The sequence below is a fragment of the Mauremys mutica genome, chromosome 11 (genome assembly GCF_020497125.1).
Source record: "Mauremys mutica isolate MM-2020 ecotype Southern chromosome 11, ASM2049712v1, whole genome shotgun sequence".
In the NCBI taxonomy this organism is placed as follows: Eukaryota; Metazoa; Chordata; order Testudines; family Geoemydidae; genus Mauremys; species Mauremys mutica.
Genome location: NC_059082.1, coordinates 20191276 through 20209641, shown reverse-complemented (window position 1 = coordinate 20209641; position 18366 = coordinate 20191276). Strand labels below are relative to the sequence as shown.

Sequence of the window (18366 nt, the reverse complement as noted above, 5' to 3'; positions counted from 1 at the left end):
GCGTCTGAAAGGATCCCCAAACTGAGTGGCATTGTAACCTGGTGCACAGGGTCACACCACCACACAGGTTTGACCTGGCCATCCCTCCTTTACGACAGAGGAATGAATGGGCCAAACCCAAGGTTGTAACACCCAGGGCAAAAGAAGCCGGGCTCAGGTCCATGGGACAGGAGCTGCCACTGTGGGGTGACTGCGGGGCAGGCTTGCTCTCTAACACCCCTCTCCCCAGGGGTCTCATCTCAGTGTTTTTGCACCTTGGGTCAGGGACCCCTCAGTTTCAGCTTTTGCCCCGGGCCCCCAAAAGCCTACGTGTGGCCCTGCAGAAGATAAACTAGTTTTTGCTCCCAGACTCACAATGGACGCTGATCTTTCCTGTAATAGCAACAGGCTCTGAAATAATACAGCTACAGCCAGCTGTAGAATGGACAGCTAGAAATATGTATCTTTTTTTGTTGAAAAAAAAGGTATTTCCCTGAGAGTTAGTGAGCTGGAAGTTGTGAGGTTGTGACTTTGGTATTGTTCTTTTTCCTCCAAGGAGAGAATCAAATTCTGCCATGCATAACATCTAGCTACATTATTTATTTTTACTTTATGTAATATTTGTCCAAATAAAATACATTAATCATAACATGTTCAATTCAGAGTTTTAGGTAGTGTGCATGGAGAACTGTAAGAATTAATGAAGATAACTCAGTATAAATGATTTCAACCTGTACTCTTAAAACTACATCTCATTTTTCAATACAAAATAAAGAGCTTTCAGTACAAATGCTCACAAAGCTACTTTACCAGTGCAAGATCTTTGGTCTGGCATTAGTGCAAAGCCTGGTTTACAGCTACATTCATAGCTGCCCTCTGAGTTTGTACAGAAGGTGTCACAACCGCCATTCATTATGTTGCATTCATCAATATCTAGAAGGAAAGAAATGAAAGTTAAAAACACACACAAATAACTTTTTTGTTAATCATATTTCAGGGATACATTCTGGGCCAATTTAAAAAGGGGGTTCAATCCAGCATCTACATTTGCACACACAATTTCTGCTCACTTTTTACACGCCCGTATTTGCAGGTGCAGGTACTTGGATGCACACGATACATAGCCCATCAGGGAATGAGATGTCCAATTAACTGAATGCATGTGCAAATGATCCTGCACTTCTGTCGCTCTCTGGGTGCCTAGATAGTCCCCATTACTGTAGTTCCTGAATCCCCCGAAGTCAACAGAAATGCTTGTGTAAGGGTTTACAGGATTGGGCCAAAGTCCCTGACTGCACACACCTTATTCAGGCAGGACTAGAGCCACTGTTTTGGTATGTACATCAGAATTTTTCAAAATACGAAAAGTGCATTCATATTTTTTGTACACAGTGTCTGGTACGAGCTTAGAAGCCCTTTCTGAATGTATGGCTTTTAAGGAAACTGACAGCGGAAATTTATACAATAGAGATATTTACAGATTAGTTTAAGGATAAATGCCACTGAGCCACACACGCTATTCTACTCTACCAATGCATTGCAACCTCATAAACGCCAACCCGAAATAAAATACAGATCTGAGGGATATCACAATGCATTTAAGTGTCCTTGGTTACATTTTACGCCACTTTCAAAAAAAATGTTTTTTTATATCTACTGGTTAATTTACGGAAGAAAACGATCCAATAAATAAATATGCTGTGTAAATACTGAACGTGTTGGATGGGCAAATAGCAAAGAAAATGCGGGCACAAGGGTCAGATTTGAAACAGTAATGTAGCTTCCTCGATCTCAAAGAAAGGGATGTGCATGTTCAGGTTACTTCACACTGCCTTGACACTGTGCCTGAGATTAGTGAATCAGATGTAGTTATATTTTATTAGATAGAAACAATTCTTTACATCAACTCTTGTTAGTGAATTGGCAAGTATTAATTGGTAGTCTATGTTCATTAATAATTACAGCCTCTCTTACCAATACAAAATAATTTGTCGGGAGTGGACTGATATCCAGGGTTGCAGGCACACTGATACCTTCCAATCAGGTTGACACAATGTCCATTTCTGCACAGGTTGTGGCTTAGGTCACACTCATTGATGTCTATTTCAAAAGAAAAAGGGAACACATTTTAAGTCTCTGCACTGCAACAATGTTTGAGTAAATGCCATAAATGCATGCAGAGTTAGAGTCATGAAATGCAAATATAGAAATGACCTATATATGGTGCACATTTTGCCTGCACCATCATACCTATACATGCGGAGATATTTGGAGCCAGTTGATGACCTGGAGGACAGTCACACTGAAAGCTTCCTTCTGTGTTTATGCAAACACCACCTCGGCATAAAAGAGGATTTCGCTGACACTCATCAATGTCTGTAAAAAGAAAGGAACACACATCACTGCAGGTGCTAAAAGGCCTTGCATGCAACAGAGAATAAAGTGCTGGTGCTAGACAACAACATTGGGAAACAAGTGTTTGTTTGATCCCTGGAATTCTGAGAGTGCATATATGCAGATCCTCCCTGTGTATTGCTCCCTCTCCTGCAAATAGTATTCTGACCTCTTCCAGCAGCTGATCCATCCTTCACAAATGGAGACACACACCCAGGTACTTACCCCCCACACGCTCAAAGAATCAATAAAACTGTTCCTCCCTGCCATGTGGACAATTTCCTCACTTTTCTATTTGCCTATCTGCTCTGAACTCCCGCCTCACCCAGACATGTGCTCCAGGTCCACCAGCTTCCTTTTGCTGGCTGAGAACCCAGCAGTCAGCTTCAGACTGAGATAGCAGGAAAGGGCTTCAGAAGGAGCTCCTGCTGCAGAGCTGGAAGGGTTTCAACCAGTGAGGAAGCAGGGCAAGGCAATCCTTTGAGTGGAGACAGGCCAAGCCCAGGATCTTCTATCCTAACTCTCTCCCAAACCCAGCCCCTGAATGTTAGTGGTTCAGATAAAATGAATCAAGACCCAACTGATGGATTTGACTAATAAGATTCTGCAAATCCAAAACCAGCCTGATTTACCCACTGTGCAAATGGGACAAAACCAGAACCTTCTATTTGCCTTCTCAGTAATATGGAAGCTAGATCTAGAAACCAGATTAGGAAACCAGTCCTGTTTCAGTTCCCAAAACGAAACCTGACTAACAAGGCTTTGCAAAACCAATCCCAACATATACACTCTGTACCCCATCTTTGGTATATGACATAAAACATACCCATGCAGTTTTTCATCATCATAAATCCACTTTCATAGCCTTCAAAACATTCACATTCGAAGTCCCCTGGTGTATTGACACAGATGCCTTGGCCACAGAGATCAGGAGATATGCGGCATTCATCAATATCTGAAATACAAATAATTTTAAATGCATGTTAAAATATAATTCAACATCTGTGTTTTCAAGACAATGTTCTGAAAGCTACCAGGTAAGACTTTTACCTGTACAATTTCTTTCTTCAGAATCAAGTGCAAATCCGCTGTCACATTTACACTTAAAACTGCCAATGGTGTTTCTGCATTTTCCATGGGTACAAAGACTTGGGATCATTTTGCATTCATTGATATCTAAAAATGAGACAAAGAAAGGTTTGGTTATTTTTAGTAACCATCCAATTTAGTAAAACTTCACTGAAAGAGATTCAGGTTAGTAAAATGCTAAATCCAGCAATAATGACCAGCTTCTCAAAAGCTGCAACTACAGTTTTGTGCATGCAAACCACTACACTCAAATAATAATGACAACATGTAAGCAATTATAATAGCCCTTTTCATCCATAGATCTCAAAAGCATTTTACAAAACTAGGAATGTATTATTATTCCTATTTCACAGATGGGGAAAATGAGGTACAGCCTGTTCAAATTTCATTTGGACATATGGGAACAAAAACAATTTATGAGAAAAAGAATATATTTGCAACACACAGTAACAAATGTAGAGAATGATTTGAGTGAGGATCTTTTGAAAATTTGATCCTGTGTATTTATTTAAAGTAGTTCATTCCCTTTTTACGATTTTACAGATGAACACAAAAACCTTCACAGATGATGCTGTCAGTAGGAGGTAGAGTGAAGGGACTTCACACATTGAGTTACTAGGGAGAGTGGAACTCTGTAAACCAGTTCTGAAGTAACAGTAACATTAGCAGCATTTGCTATGTAACTAGCTTCTAACAGAGGCCTTCATCAATGCAAAGCTATTCAAGCTCCATATACCTCTCAGCTCCTTTCCTTCTATGATCCTGCACCATAAAATACAGGGCTGCTGGGAGGCAGGATCTGGCACTAAGACAACCGGTGATCTAAAGTCTTGACTTCACATCATCTTAACAGACCACATTACTAAGTTCCTATAAACCACTTTCCATGCATATGACAGCAAGAACTAGGCCTGCATACCCCTTAAAACATGCAATAAGGGGCCATCATGTGAGCAGTACAAAGGACTCACTACCTTCAGAGTTCAGTGTATCACATCTATCATACTCGCACCTCTTTCACAGCCTGGAGACCGCAACAAGAATTCATACTGAGAATCACCTACATAGTAATGCAAAGCACTAACACACATGAAGCTGACCCCCAGTTTCTTTTGTCACTAATGGCTAATTTTCCTCCTTTATCTAACAGAGTCTGATCCAGGGCTCACTGAAGTCAACGGAAAGACTTTTATTAGCTTCAGAGGGCACTGGATCATGCCCATAGTGGCCAAAGAGAACCGCCAAAAGAACCACTCCATCCCCTGATTTCTGAAAAAAATAAGACTTCCATGAGTCAGAGAAAATATAGGAATACTTCTGGCACCTTAGAGACTAACAAATTTATTTGAGCATAAGCTTTCATGGGCTACAGCCCACTTCAGTGGATGTTGCATCTGATGAAGTGGGCTGTAGCCCATGAAAACTAATGCTCAGATAAATGTGTTAGTCTCTAAGGTGCCACAAGTACTCCTTTTTGCAGATACAGATTAACACGGCTGCTACTCTGAAACCTGAGAAAATATAATTAGCCTAAACAAAAGCACGTTACACTTCTTTATGGATAATTAATAGCCTGGTAACTGTTTATAAAACTGATCCCGAAACAACCACCAACTGTCATTCTCATTTGTGTTTTCCCTTCCTTTCAAATATTAAAGCATATGGGTTTTCGGTTAACTAGTTTCTTTAAATGCCTTTTCCCAACACATCCACATGCACTTTCACTTTTGCTACCATGTTGCTTAATCTAACTGGTAACCAAGAGAAGAAGCTTTCAGAATGAAGTGCCAAGATGGTACTACCCCACTCCCATTAATGCTGGAAATTTACCCCACAGAGTCATAACATGACCTAAATGAATAAAGTCTTCATGTGCTGTTTCTACCATTAGAATATAACAATTTGGCCAACAAACTCCATGACTCAGACTCTAGCGTAGGTTCACTTTTGCATGGCTGAAGCTATCTTTACAGAACATGGTATGTTTCTCCCTCCTCCTTCAACAGCTGTGCAAGGATTTTCAAAGTGGTGAGAGTCTCTTTCTCCCTTGATTTCCAAGGCAATTTAAGCATATGTATCAGGTGCAGTAAGCACTGGTTCTATAACAATTCTGAAGTTGGCTACTCATTTTGTTTCAATTTATAAGCGGCCGGGGCCAGATTTTCAAAGGTATTTAGGTGTCTGAAGATGCAGACAGGCACCTGGTGGAACTTTCAAATGTGCCTACAGTAGGTTAAGGGCCCAGCTCCCAATGAAATCTATGGGAGTTAGCTGCTTAGGCACTTTAAAAAAATCCCACTAGGTGCCTAAATACCTTTGAAAATCTGGCCGAATGTCCTTACTCAGTAATCGTTCCATCCTTAAACAAGCCCTAACTCTTGCAGACTTCAAGTCCATAGGAATTTAACCTGAGTAAGAAAAAAGTAAAAACTAAGGAATGCTATCAAGATGTAGCCCCCAATGGCTTTACAAATGAATTGAAACCCCCTTACATACCTTTAAAGAATGGCTTTCCATTTATAATCTCTCCTCTACTAGCAAATCCAGGTCCTCTTGGACAAAGAGTTTCAAATTCAGGAGTTGCCTTCACAGGACATTCCTCGCATTCAGGGCCCCATGCTGCACCAACAGAACAGCAGCAACTATCCATTCGGTGCCGGCCTGCTATCGGCAATGTACATTCTTCATCTTCATGCTTCAAGTAGCAAGTCTCCAAGCGAATGTCTGTTGGGTAATTAAATAGTGAGATGATGAAAAATTATGTGTGCACATCCACATCTGTGTGTTTAATGAGCACGAGTGTTTGAATTTATGTGCATTTGACAAAAAGTCTGCCTCACTGGGGGACTGGAGGGAAAGCATAAAACACAAGTATCTTCTCCCAGAATCCCTTCTCAAGAGGACTTGCTCCATTTCCTCAGATCAGGAGGATGCCAGAAATACAGCTCTTTTCACTGGAATTACTGGCACTAAGCTCTGGAATTAACATTTCCAGATTTAATAGGCCTAAAACTTTCCAGGAAATGGGCCTCAGCATTTGAGGTCAGTTTTGGATCAGGGAAGAGAGGGCCTCAAGCATTCCAGTTCTGCCATAACCTGTCTTTGTCCAACAAAACTTGAAGATTTGCTGTTAAAAAGAGGTGAATACACAGCGGATGAAGTCTATAGTTAGCACCTGAAACGGAAATATTTTTCTGGACTTTCCCCACAAAGAGATGTAGAATGGGGAGAAGCAGTACAGGCTCTCTCAAACTCATGTGTACCTCAGCCCTGGCTTGGAGGGACCACCTCCGGGGATGAGTGGGACTAGTCTCCACATCCATTCTATCCTTGACTTCTTGCTGAGGCCAACCAATAAAGGTTGCCAAACATGGCCAAATTTGCTGGGGGTGTTACAACATTGACACCTGCCCTGTGGGAAATGGACCACATAAGTTTCTGACCCCCCATCAGATGAGTTTTGGTCACTAACTATGCTACCTAGTCCAAGTTCCAACTGGCAACCTGGAGTTGAATGCCTCTGTACACCATGACTGATCCCATTTTTAAATGATTACGAATAAAATCTATTTCCCTATTTACAAGAAAGTATAGAATGCAAATATTTGTTTGACATACTGAGATGTGGGTTCCCTCCTCCCCAAACACGAAAAAAACCCTGTAAAATAGCTTGATACCTACCAAGACATGTCCGTCCAGAGGCATCTAAAATCATTCCACTGGCACACTGGCAAACAAAGGAACCCAAGGTATTGACGCACTGACCATTCGGACAAACCCCGGGAAACACTTCGCATTCATTTACATCTATTTCCAGACAAAATTATAAAAATGAAAATCAATGCAACAAACATACCCAATTAGAAAAATATAACATTTTAACACTCCCATTTTAGGACTGACTATGTATCAATCTGCTAAGTATGGCAAAATTCCAAACTCTTGGGCTTTCCTACGCAAATCAGACTGAACTAATTAATTACAGCCCCCTGCCACTGATTAAAACAAAAAGTGTTGTCAATTGCACCTTTGATATGTCTATTGAAATCAGGTTCATAAATAAAACAAAATGAGGTCACTGAAAAAAGCTGTTCTACTGCATGTTCATTATGAGACAGATTTTTAGAAGTATTCAGGTGCCTAAAGATGCAGTCAATCATCTAGTGGAATTTTCAGAAGTGTTTAGGTGTCTAACTCCCATCAAAACAAAATTATGCAAATATTTAGGAACTTTTGGAAATCCCGCTAGACACCTATCTGCATCTTTAGGCACCTACATACTTTTAAAAATCTGGCACGATAGCTTTTTCAACCACTTGAAACATTAATTTAAGTTCCTGAACCTATCCCTGGTGAGCATGGAATTTAACTTGATTGTGTACAAGCATCTGAACTGTATTTTTTAAGAGGTAAACGCTGTACTATTTTGTATGATGAGGTGGAAAGCATAATTCAGCCTGCTGAACTAGGATGGCCTGAAGATAAATAAATGGCGTGTAACGTCCTTCCACCCCTCCTTCTGTGTAACATACCATATTTCACACAAAAACGGCTTGACCGTTTTTGTTGAAAATTGTCTTGGAAATTAAATTAGAGGCCGAGATGAAGCATCAGAAATTTAAACAAATTAGGAGGGAGCAAACTCAGGAGGTTAGAATGGAAAGGCTCTTACAAGCTGTAGTTGCATTGTGCAGTCAGAGAGCGAAGCCAGGAAATTGGGCACTCAGATCTGTAGCGTTGCCGACTCTCGCAATATCTTCATGAGTGAGGTGAGTCTGGCCTATGCTGGAGCCAGGCTGGCTTTGACAGGGCTCCAGAACACTTATGAATATCAATTTCTGAGGTAAAACTCCACTGACTGGCTGCCTTCTCCATTACCTCCTCCTGGGAAAGAACCCCTCATGGAGCTGCTTCAGACAGAGCTTTCCACCTATCCCCTCAGGCAGCCAACACCATTCTCACTGGAGGGAGGGAAGGAGGAAGCAGAAAGAGTCCAGCAGCGCAGGGGGTTCTATTATCTCTTCCCCTCCTGTGAGCAAGGGGTCAGGTAGACATGGAGGTGAGAGCTCCTGAACCAGGGGGCCAAAATCACCTTAATATATTTGGGAACAGTGGCAACACTAACCTGTCACACATGTTTGGGGAGCACAGAGTGAATTCAACAATCAAAAAACAGACCCATAACACATCATCTTTTTAAAAAAATCTCCTGATTTTGGGTGAATCACATGATTTTTGGGGTGTTAATTTTTGGGGTTGGCAATACTGGATTTATTTGGCTTATAGGGTGAAATTCATAGTAGGGAAACAGCCTTCACAAGACTCTTGAGCTGGTGGGGGAGAGCAGTGTGGCAAGAGATGCCACTAGGGGACCTTTGCATTTCTTGCACACTCCAGAGGGGTGAGTGACAGCTCCATCGTGGCTGGGAAGTAACACCATTGGATCCATGATTATGTGAAACAAATAGAACAGACTTCATTGCCCAAAGTGGCAGATGACCTGTGGACACTTTCAGCTTCAGGGTTTGTCTGTGGGTTGGAGGCATGTTGTTAATTCCATCCCACATACCTCAATTTATTTCCCTGCACAAAACCCATTTTACACAAACTGTGCGTGGGGAGGAGCGAATATCACCTTGGGAAGCCACATTTACCATTTGGCCCCTCCCCCCAAATACATTTCCTCAGCAAATATTTTCCCTGCATCCTCTGATTTGAACAGTCCTTATGTTGGTGGAAGCCAAACGCTACTTTAATACGTTAGGAACCAGGGTAACTAGTGTGAGAAAGTTTGGGCTATTTTGGCCCACTGGAATGATAAGGATTAAAGCATGTAACAGTTGTAAACTAAAGTGCTGGTAAAAGAAATGCTGAAAGCACGGTGTTCACATCTTGGATTAATAAATTTTCCATCCCAGCAGTGTTGAAAATGTTCTAAGTGTTTCCTCGTGAATAGAGATAGGTGGGGCCACTTCCCACTCCCCCCGCCTTCTTTCATTTACACACTCCAGAAAGTATTGCTGAGGTCAGAGAAGTTCTATACAGAGGGTCTGGGGTATTCAGTCACCACTTGGAAAGCGCAGGATACATGTGGGGGTGTTCTACTTACTTGATTTTTTGCTTGTGTTTAGTTTGTTCATTTGTCAAAAAAGTGCTTCTTTCTAGAAGCCACATATGGGAATAATTTGTTTTTAAAATATTTTAACTGCAGTGTCATGTCAGATTGTGTCAGTCATGATGACCTGCTACAATTTGAGACTCTCTGAGCTTGTGCATAGCAGGGAAATATACAGTACAGCTCTTTGGCTGGGGTTCAAATTAATCCACAATAAGGAGGGAAAAGGGCGTTGGGGCTTTACATTTTCACTGCACAATATGTGATGATCTCACACACTGCAAAAAAAAAAAAGTTTTAAAAACCAACCTTTTCTTGAATTAATGTTTTACCGTGGCCCGAGACAGATTTCTTATATAACAAGAGCATGACTGAAATCTAAAGCTAGAAATTATTAAAAAAGAAAAATAAATTATTTAAATTTGATTTTAAATTCCTTTTTAGAGTTCTATTTTATTTGTATATGTTTATGGAATGTTTTAATGACAAAATCCTATTGTTATATCATAATGCTACACTTCTGTAATTGTTATTATGGACACAGGATGCATTTTATTTTGACCCAGTATTTTACTCCACAATCAGTAACAATATTAGAAAAGACAGAACCTAACTCCATAGACCACTCTAGCTTGTATTTGCAAAGATGTGCATACTGAGTGAGTAGCATCAGTCTACGTCATTGTCATATATCACCCAGTGAGACCATATTAACCCCAGGTGTAAATCTAATGAGGCCAGTAGAGTAACATTAGGGATGAATTTAGCTCTGTTCTTCCATAGCAAATAACATTAAACCTCAACACCAGCATTTCAGCATTCAGAACATGATTTATGTTTGAAAGTAACAGTAAATACCTTCACATATTGTTCCCCTTATTCTTGAATATCCTTTTGAACAGATCGGGTCTGTAAATAAATAAAAAAACCATGAACTTTCAGAGTACAGAGCTTGCTGCTATGATTTACTTTATTAACAAAAAAGAAAACCCAAAACAGTAACATTTCTTCCTATGAAAAATATGGGCGTCCGGAAAGGAACTTCTGAGATAATAAGGACACAGAACAGGATAGCTACGTTAACAATGGAATGGACCCTTTCCCCACTAACCAAACTAAACTAAAGGTGGAGTTAACACCAGCTTCATTCACAGCAATTAAATACATTAAAATGTTACCCTACAGAAGTCACAATACATTATAGTCATTGAGCTCCTAGGGCCACATTTGCCACTGGGGTAAGAGTTTCCAGTGACGTTTGATGGATGAATTTAATGCAGAGACTTCAACAGTATGCACGATTCAGCCTTAGCGAACAGGATCCTCTTTACATGTCTGGGTTATCCACCTTTCCCTGCATCAGAGTATTTCCACTGAACACTTAGATCTGATTATCAAGCAAATAGACAAGGATCTCAACCCATCTCTCCTCAGATGTAGGATTCACTGTGTTACTAAGTAAACCAGGGTTTGTTACAACAGGGGCTAAAACCTCCATTACTACACTAAGGTCCATATGTCTACAAACCTTTTAGTGGGAGCTCTGGAGCCATCCATCTAATCCTGCCTTGGCAGGGTCCCTATATCACTAATTAAGACAAACTATAGTACAGCAATATGAAGTATCACAGAATGTAGGTGTGGTCCAGTCCTTCAAATCTTACTGCACAATATATTAACCTAAAGCTCCAAGTTCAGGACATTATATGACCAACTGGTGACCCTCAAGCATCACACTGGCTTTTTTCCATGTTTTAATGCGGCCCTCGAACTCCCACCGGGGAGTGGAGTCCCGGGCTTGCCCTGCTTCAATGCTCCAGCCAGGGAACAATGTCGGGGGCTTGTCCTGCTCCATGTGGCTCCTGGAAGCAGTGGCATGTCCCCCCTCCAGCTCCTATGGGGAGGGGCAGCCAGCTGCCCCCACCCAAGCACCGTCCCCACAGCTCCCATTGGCCAGGAAACGCAGCCAATGGGAGCTGCAGGGGTGGTGCCTGCAGACGGGGCAGCACGCAGAGCTGCCTGGCCACGCCTCCATGTAGGAGCTGGAGAGGGAACATGCCTCTGCTTCTGGCAGCTGCTTGAGGTAAGCACTGCCCGGCGCCTGCACCCCTGAGCCCCTCCCATGCCCTAATCCCCTGCCCCAGCCCTGATCCCCCTCCCACCCTCCAAACCCTTCCGTCCCAGCCTGGAGCACCCTCCTGCACCCCCAACCCCTCATCCCCAGCCCCACCCCAGAGCCCACACCCCCAGCCAGAGCCCTCACCTCCTCCCACACTCCAACCTGCAATTTTGTGAGCATTCATGGCCCGCCATACAATTTCCATACCCAGATGTGGCCCTCGGGCCAAAAAGTTTGCCCACCCCTGGAATAAACCACTGATCTTACCTCGTTCACAGGGTGTACATGGGCTACCCCACGCAGCACCTAGCGAGGAACAGCACTGGGACTTGAGAGTTGCCCCATTAATATTTATTTCACATCTTCCATTCACAATAGTCTGCCAACAGGTGCCTTTAATAGTTTCTGTTGGAAAAAACACAAGATGCTGCCATACAGAGTACTTAGCATTATATATATTCACATAAATACACAACACACACATTATATATATATATATATATATATATTTTAAAAAAACGGTTAACGTATTTGCCAATATACTTGCATTTCAGCATGCAAAACTTATAACTGACAATATTAGAATGGAATATATTAAAAGTGTTCTTATTGTACACTTCCCTCTACTGAGCCACATCCTGAAACCTGGCTCAGTACTGAACACCTACCATGTCCACTGACTTTATAACCTATTGATCCCAGTGGCACCATTCAGGATCTGGAGCACTATATTTACTGTGACTCAGATTATATAGCTATGAAGAACGGTAAGAGGGAGAACAAACTCCACTTATGCTCCTAGTTGACTCTTGGGACTGGGTGCATGAGAGTAAGCTGAGCTAGTGTCCTGCCTTCTCCAAGCAGGTGGGCAGGGATTGGCAAAGAATAAGCGAGGACTTAATGGAGGGTGGGTCTCCACCTCCCTGCTCACTGGCCAGAGAAGGTGAGCCAGCACAGGAGTTGGGCTTAGTAATTTACTGCTGATATGTGTCAACAGTAAATTATTGACTCCCAGAAGCAAAGAGGAAGCAGGGGAGGAAATGTGACTCAGGGGAGTATCTCCAAGTCACAATGGCTTGTTACTCCTGGGGTGTGACAGCCTGCACAGCATCTCTTGCTCAGGCTCCACCTCAAATCACAAACTAGCCCATCCTCAAATTATAATCTGTGCCCATTTGGTACCCTCCCTTGTAGAAGCACCCAATGGGCATGTATAGTTTTGAGGAGCTGTGCATCTGTATACTATGCACAGAATCTAGCATCTCTCTCTCAAATCTGATATAAAAGCACATTATGTTCCCAACAGCTAGTCATGTACCCACGGTAATGGTGAAAACAAATACTTTCTTAACATTTTTCTGTAATATTTTCCCCTAAACTTATTTATCTAAGTTATTTTTAAATGCTTTCTGGATTTGGTGTACAATATTTGTATGTCACCGGACATTTTCAACAAATGACCACGTAATCTTTGATGAATAAATACCTATGCAGATGGTTCTTGTTGTATCCAAAGTACTTTCAGGGCTACATTCACAAGCAAAAGAGCCAAGTGTATTTTTGCATATTCCATTAACACAGGGATTAGACTCACACTCATTAATATCTAGAAGAGAAACACACTCACATTAGTGCCTATTGCTGCCAGTAAGACTTCAGAAGGCCTCCTTTAATCTAGCTAGAACAGAAAATCTTCCTACTTGATAGGAAATTCTCCTGTTATTTTGGTTTCCAGCTATGGTGCTCTTCCTGGAAGAGTGATGGAATACATGACCCAAAAATGTGCTAACTCATTACATTGACAGGAAAGCTTTACTCAGCTGCTGCATCTGCTTTTTTCAGCGAGGTCGAACTGCCCAGTTTTACAACTGTACTGACTGAGTTGGGTCAGGTGATTTGGCCATACGTTAAGTCTGTGGCTCAAACTGGATTTGAAACTAGGACCCACCTGGCTCAGTGGGATTTATACAGCCTATTCTAAAACACTTGGGCCTCATTAACACTAGCACTTTCCTCACTATTGTCACAAGCATTTGTGCAGTTCCGCTGGTGGTAGTGATGGGGGCAGTGCTGACTTAGACCAGACACAGGTGTTTTTGCCATCATGTTGTCCAACCCTCATATGTTGCATTCTTGTCCCCCACCCATCATTTCCCTTTGTCTTTCTAGACTGCACACTCTTCAGGCCAGACACTGCCTCTCCCTTGGTGTTTCAAATATACCGGGCACATTTTCAACATTACTACATGGTAAATAATAAAAACTCTTCCCTGTCGGCATCACTACCTGCATCGCCTATACTAAATAAATAAATAGGGCAAAAAGCTTTGTTATGTAAATCTGACATGTGTCTTTACAACAGAAATTAAAACCTTACCCCTGAAACTCTCTCAGGAATACAAATACACCTCTACCCCGATATAACGCTGTCCTCGGGAGCCAAAAAATCTTACCGTGTTATAGGTGAAACCGCAGTATATCAAACTTGCTTTGATCCGCCAGAGTGCGCAGCCCTGCTCCCCCAGAGCACTGCTTTACCGCGTTATATCCGAATTCGTGTTATATCGGGTCATGTTATATCGGGGTAGAGGTGTAGCTTATTCTTTTTCCTTTTTTTAATATTCAGAGTCAAAGGAATAATATTGGCAATCTCCATGCTGTTCTCAGTAGGCTATTAATACATCTCTACTTTGCATTGGAGATTTTATTAGATTTTAAGCTTTCATGGATTGAATTGACACTGACTAGTTTCTATCCATTAGTAGAATATATAACTATTCTATTCTGCCTTAACTGGAAATCATATCAATTTCTGGCTAAGAACTCCAGTAATATGGTAAAATGTTTTAAACTGCAATTAATATAGCTAGAATGTAATGGGCTGTTATCAATTACCTTCACATGTTTTTAGATCAGGCTTGTATACAAATCCTTTGGGACAGGTGCAGGTGAAGCTTCCAGGGGTATTTCTGCATTGTCCATTGTCACACAGCAGCCTGTTCAATGCACATTCATCAATGTCTGCAATGAAAATTAGAAACATTATGAGAAAAAAAAAACCATGCCTTGACAAGAGGCCATGAAATAATTCCCTTTCCAAACAGCCACATTTCATTAGGACTGATCTTCCTGTATGTGTGTGAGGTGGGAGGGGGTGGGGGAAGAGAGAGATGTCTTGCAGTTTTGCAAAGCCACTGAAAGAGCAGCACTTTGGAGATCTTTAATAGTTTACACTTACAGGAATGGCCCTTGAAATTATTTAAAGTAAAAATAATGCCCTGTACAAACATAACTACAGTCATACCAGAAAGTAAAAAATTAAGATGATATATCCTTTTATTTTACAATTACTGTACTTTATTTCTTATCTACTGAGGATCTGCCATGAAAACAAGAGTAACAATAACAGATGTATTAATTTTAACTATCTGGGTATCAACTAGAGAAAATTTCATTTTTTCCTGTTTATTTTATTTTATTCTTTTTAAAATTGGGAAAATTTGAAAAACTTGTTTATATGTTTCTAGATCCCTTTCCTTCCTCCTTCCCCTTCCCAGTGCTCTATTATTTTAATTAATATTCAACCTAGAGAAGTTTTGCCATTTCCTCTTTTTATAAAAGATTTATCTATTTGGCACAGTCAATGGTGAAAATCACCCTTTGGTCTTGTCTACACTAGAAATTTTCTTCAAAATTTCTCACCCTTCACACTACTGCTGGAGTTGCTCCACTGACTATAGAAATGGTGAGAGCACTAGTTTGGTGCCACTGGCATTTAAACCCCCATGTTTTCTAGAGTTATTCTGGGCTGGGTCAGATATTGTGGTGAAAGAGACTAGTCTACACTAGCTGCAGGGGTGGGAAATTTGAATAAAAATGCTAGTGCAGACATGATCTTTGGGAAGCCAAAGCTCAAGACTCCTTAAGGGATCTTTGCATGAGTTTGATCATTTGAGAGAAGCTGCAAGAAGGTGGCATGGGCCCATAAAGGATAGGTGAACAGCAGTAAGGCCCAGAGAGCAGTTAGGCAGAATTGGACATGTCAGAGAGACCTCAAAAAGTGTTGAGAGAAGCTGGGAAGGTTGTAGAAAAACAGAGAGCCAAAGCAACAGCTGGGAACGGCAGAAGTGTTACAAGGGGCAGGAAGATTTGGGAAGTCAAGTAGAAAGTCTCAGAAGCTTAAAAGCAGGCCAGGAAAGTAGATGGAGAGGGCCAAAGGAAAGACTACAGAGGAATGGGAAAAGAGTTGTGATGAAACATGGAAACATACTGGTGAAGTAAGTGGGTGGGCTTGGAGGAGTGGCTGGGAAGGTCACAGAGTTGAGTAGGACAGAAGAGGTGCAATAATTAGTGGTGGACACTGAAGTTGGACAAAGCATGCTGGAGGATAGGAAGACCATTGGAGAGCACAGAAAGGAAGATAGAAGGATCAGAGGAAAATCAGATAATATCAATGGAGCAGATGGGAAGGATCAATGGAACACTTGGGCGGAGGGAGTCAAGCATGAAGGTTTGATAGGAAAAAAGGGAAAATTCATACCAATGCAGTTTTTCCCGCTTGCATCCACTTCATACCCAGAATTACATATGCATTTATATGTTCCCCGCAGATTCTCACAGATTCCATTTGGGCAGATATCAGGATTCAGTGCACATTCGTTAATATCTGAACAAACACAACAAAGTTCATGATTTCCTTTGGACTATCACATTCACTAAACTAGAAAAAGTCATATTTTTCAATATCAAGAACATTGAGTTCCCACGTTTTCATGAAGATGCCTTTCTAATTAAGAACTCTCATACAGAAAGTGACCCTCCCAAGAATGAAGACCCCCACCTTCATGGCGACTAACCTCCACCGCTAACCCACAGGTTTTTGAAGTCCTGCAGAGGTAAACAGGATCTGGAGACTACTTGAAATCACTTAAACCAGGGTTCTCCCAGGTGAAAATACAGAGTGTTAAGGAATCACTGCATCGTCCACTTCATTACACTTGCAGAGTAGTGCTCTGTGGCCCTTACTCCTGAACACAGCCTGCTTTCTATGCAGCACAGTCCACTGACTCCAGTCATGAGCACTGTTTGCAGAGTAAGGCTTTGAAGGAACTGGCTCTAAGATGACAAGGCTTTAAAGGGAACCACAAGAACCTGCTAATCTCTGACCAATCCTGCAGGACCATAATACTGTTAAAATGAAGTCATTGCATTATGCACAGCTGAGCACACATTGCTCCTGATCCCACTGCAGAATGGGCCATGGGCCAGTTTCTCAAAATAGGGTAAACTGGGAGGCTGAGGGATCACTGGATAAAGAGAGAATCAACAGCACAAAGTATTTTCCTCTTTGATGGTTCCCTTTTTTCTTCTCTTCGCAGTTGGTCTCTTCCCTGCTCCAGCTATGGTGCTGAAAATGACGAGCAATCCATCACAAGGCAGTTATTTGTGAGGCAATTTACAAACATCTGCCCTGCGTTTAAGGTCAAATGGGTGATTTATCAGGTCTCCCAGCACCATCCCAGGAGATGGGCTATGTTGAAGTATCCAGTAAGCTAAATGCACACTGTGTCTTGCTGTTCTGTGTGGCTGGGGTTCTCTAGATAATGAAACGTAGAATACTGCAGTAAAAATACATGGTTTACAAATCTGCTGCTCCCAAAGAGCGTTCCCACATAAGCCTGATGAGCGTATGTGCTTGAGCAGCCATTAGAGTGAAATGATGCGTTCCAGGGGTTTAAACCTAGGCTTATTTCTCTGCTTTGCAGCATGTTCATTCAGAGACCCTTCCTCTCACTACTTCCCTACAGGGTACAGTAACTCATCACATTGACTCTTTTACCCTGGTCTAAATTTCAAGTGATACTGTTATGTGCTCTTACCTCTTCCTTCTAAATCCAGGCCTGGTCCACTGCTGCATAGAGCCTGGTACTCAGCTGAAAAATATTAAAAACAGATGTTTATTTTGGTTTTTTTTTTAGCTAACTGTTTGCAAGGCCATGTACAAGCAGATTCATTATCCCATTGCAACAAACACCTTGCCATCACTCTAACAATGTCATTACCATCACCTGGCTCTAAAGCTCATCAACTTTAGGCTATTTTAGCAAAAATACACAAAGTGCACATGCAAATTAGCCATGTGTGTATTTTGTGACAAATCCAGGCCATAATGATATGTGCCTAACTGTAAGGTGGACAAGCAGGGAAGTTTTCAGGCACTCACAAGAACTCATTTTTACAAGGAGTCTCAAGTTTCTGTGCATGCCTAAATTCTTCTGATGAGCTCACAACGCTCAGATAGCACTGCACAGCCATAACCAGACTAAATACCACCACAAGATAGGGGTCAGCACCTTCCACTGCATATGTATTTTGCTAACTGCCCAGATAATTACACTGCTGTTAATTTAGGTAATAGCCATCCCTATATACCTAGTGGTCTCTCTCTGTCTCTCTCTCTTTTCAGTACTGCCACATGCAAAATGTCTTCCACTGTCATCATAACAAGCAATTTAATTTGTATACCAAAGACCTACATGTAACAGATGCTCTAACTCATGAAAACTGCCAATAACTTGGATCAAGTGTTTGCTCCCTGATCCCAAAGAAATTGAAACAAAGGTATGCTGGGTTAAAGATCTTACAAAGGGACTCTGCTGAACTTGTTCTG

The 18366-nt window shown here is 41.6% G+C and overlaps 1 protein-coding gene across 1 annotated transcript in view; it reads right to left on the bottom strand.

Moving 5' to 3' along the window:
• FBN1 (fibrillin 1) overlaps positions 1-18366 on the bottom strand; it is a 213290-nt gene that overhangs the window by 77413 nt on the left and 117511 nt on the right. The window contains exons 18-30 of the mRNA XM_044979703.1: positions 17576-17629; positions 16237-16362; positions 14592-14717; positions 13183-13302; positions 11964-12101; positions 10436-10486; positions 7144-7269; positions 5959-6186; positions 3424-3549; positions 3200-3328; positions 2230-2355; positions 1954-2079; positions 790-912 (exon numbers count right to left, since the gene is read on the bottom strand). Of these exons, the coding sequence (XP_044835638.1) occupies positions 790-912; positions 1954-2079; positions 2230-2355; positions 3200-3328; positions 3424-3549; positions 5959-6186; positions 7144-7269; positions 10436-10486; positions 11964-12101; positions 13183-13302; positions 14592-14717; positions 16237-16362; positions 17576-17629 (1599 nt within the window). The remainder of the gene's footprint in view (positions 1-789; positions 913-1953; positions 2080-2229; positions 2356-3199; positions 3329-3423; positions 3550-5958; positions 6187-7143; positions 7270-10435; positions 10487-11963; positions 12102-13182; positions 13303-14591; positions 14718-16236; positions 16363-17575; positions 17630-18366) is intronic.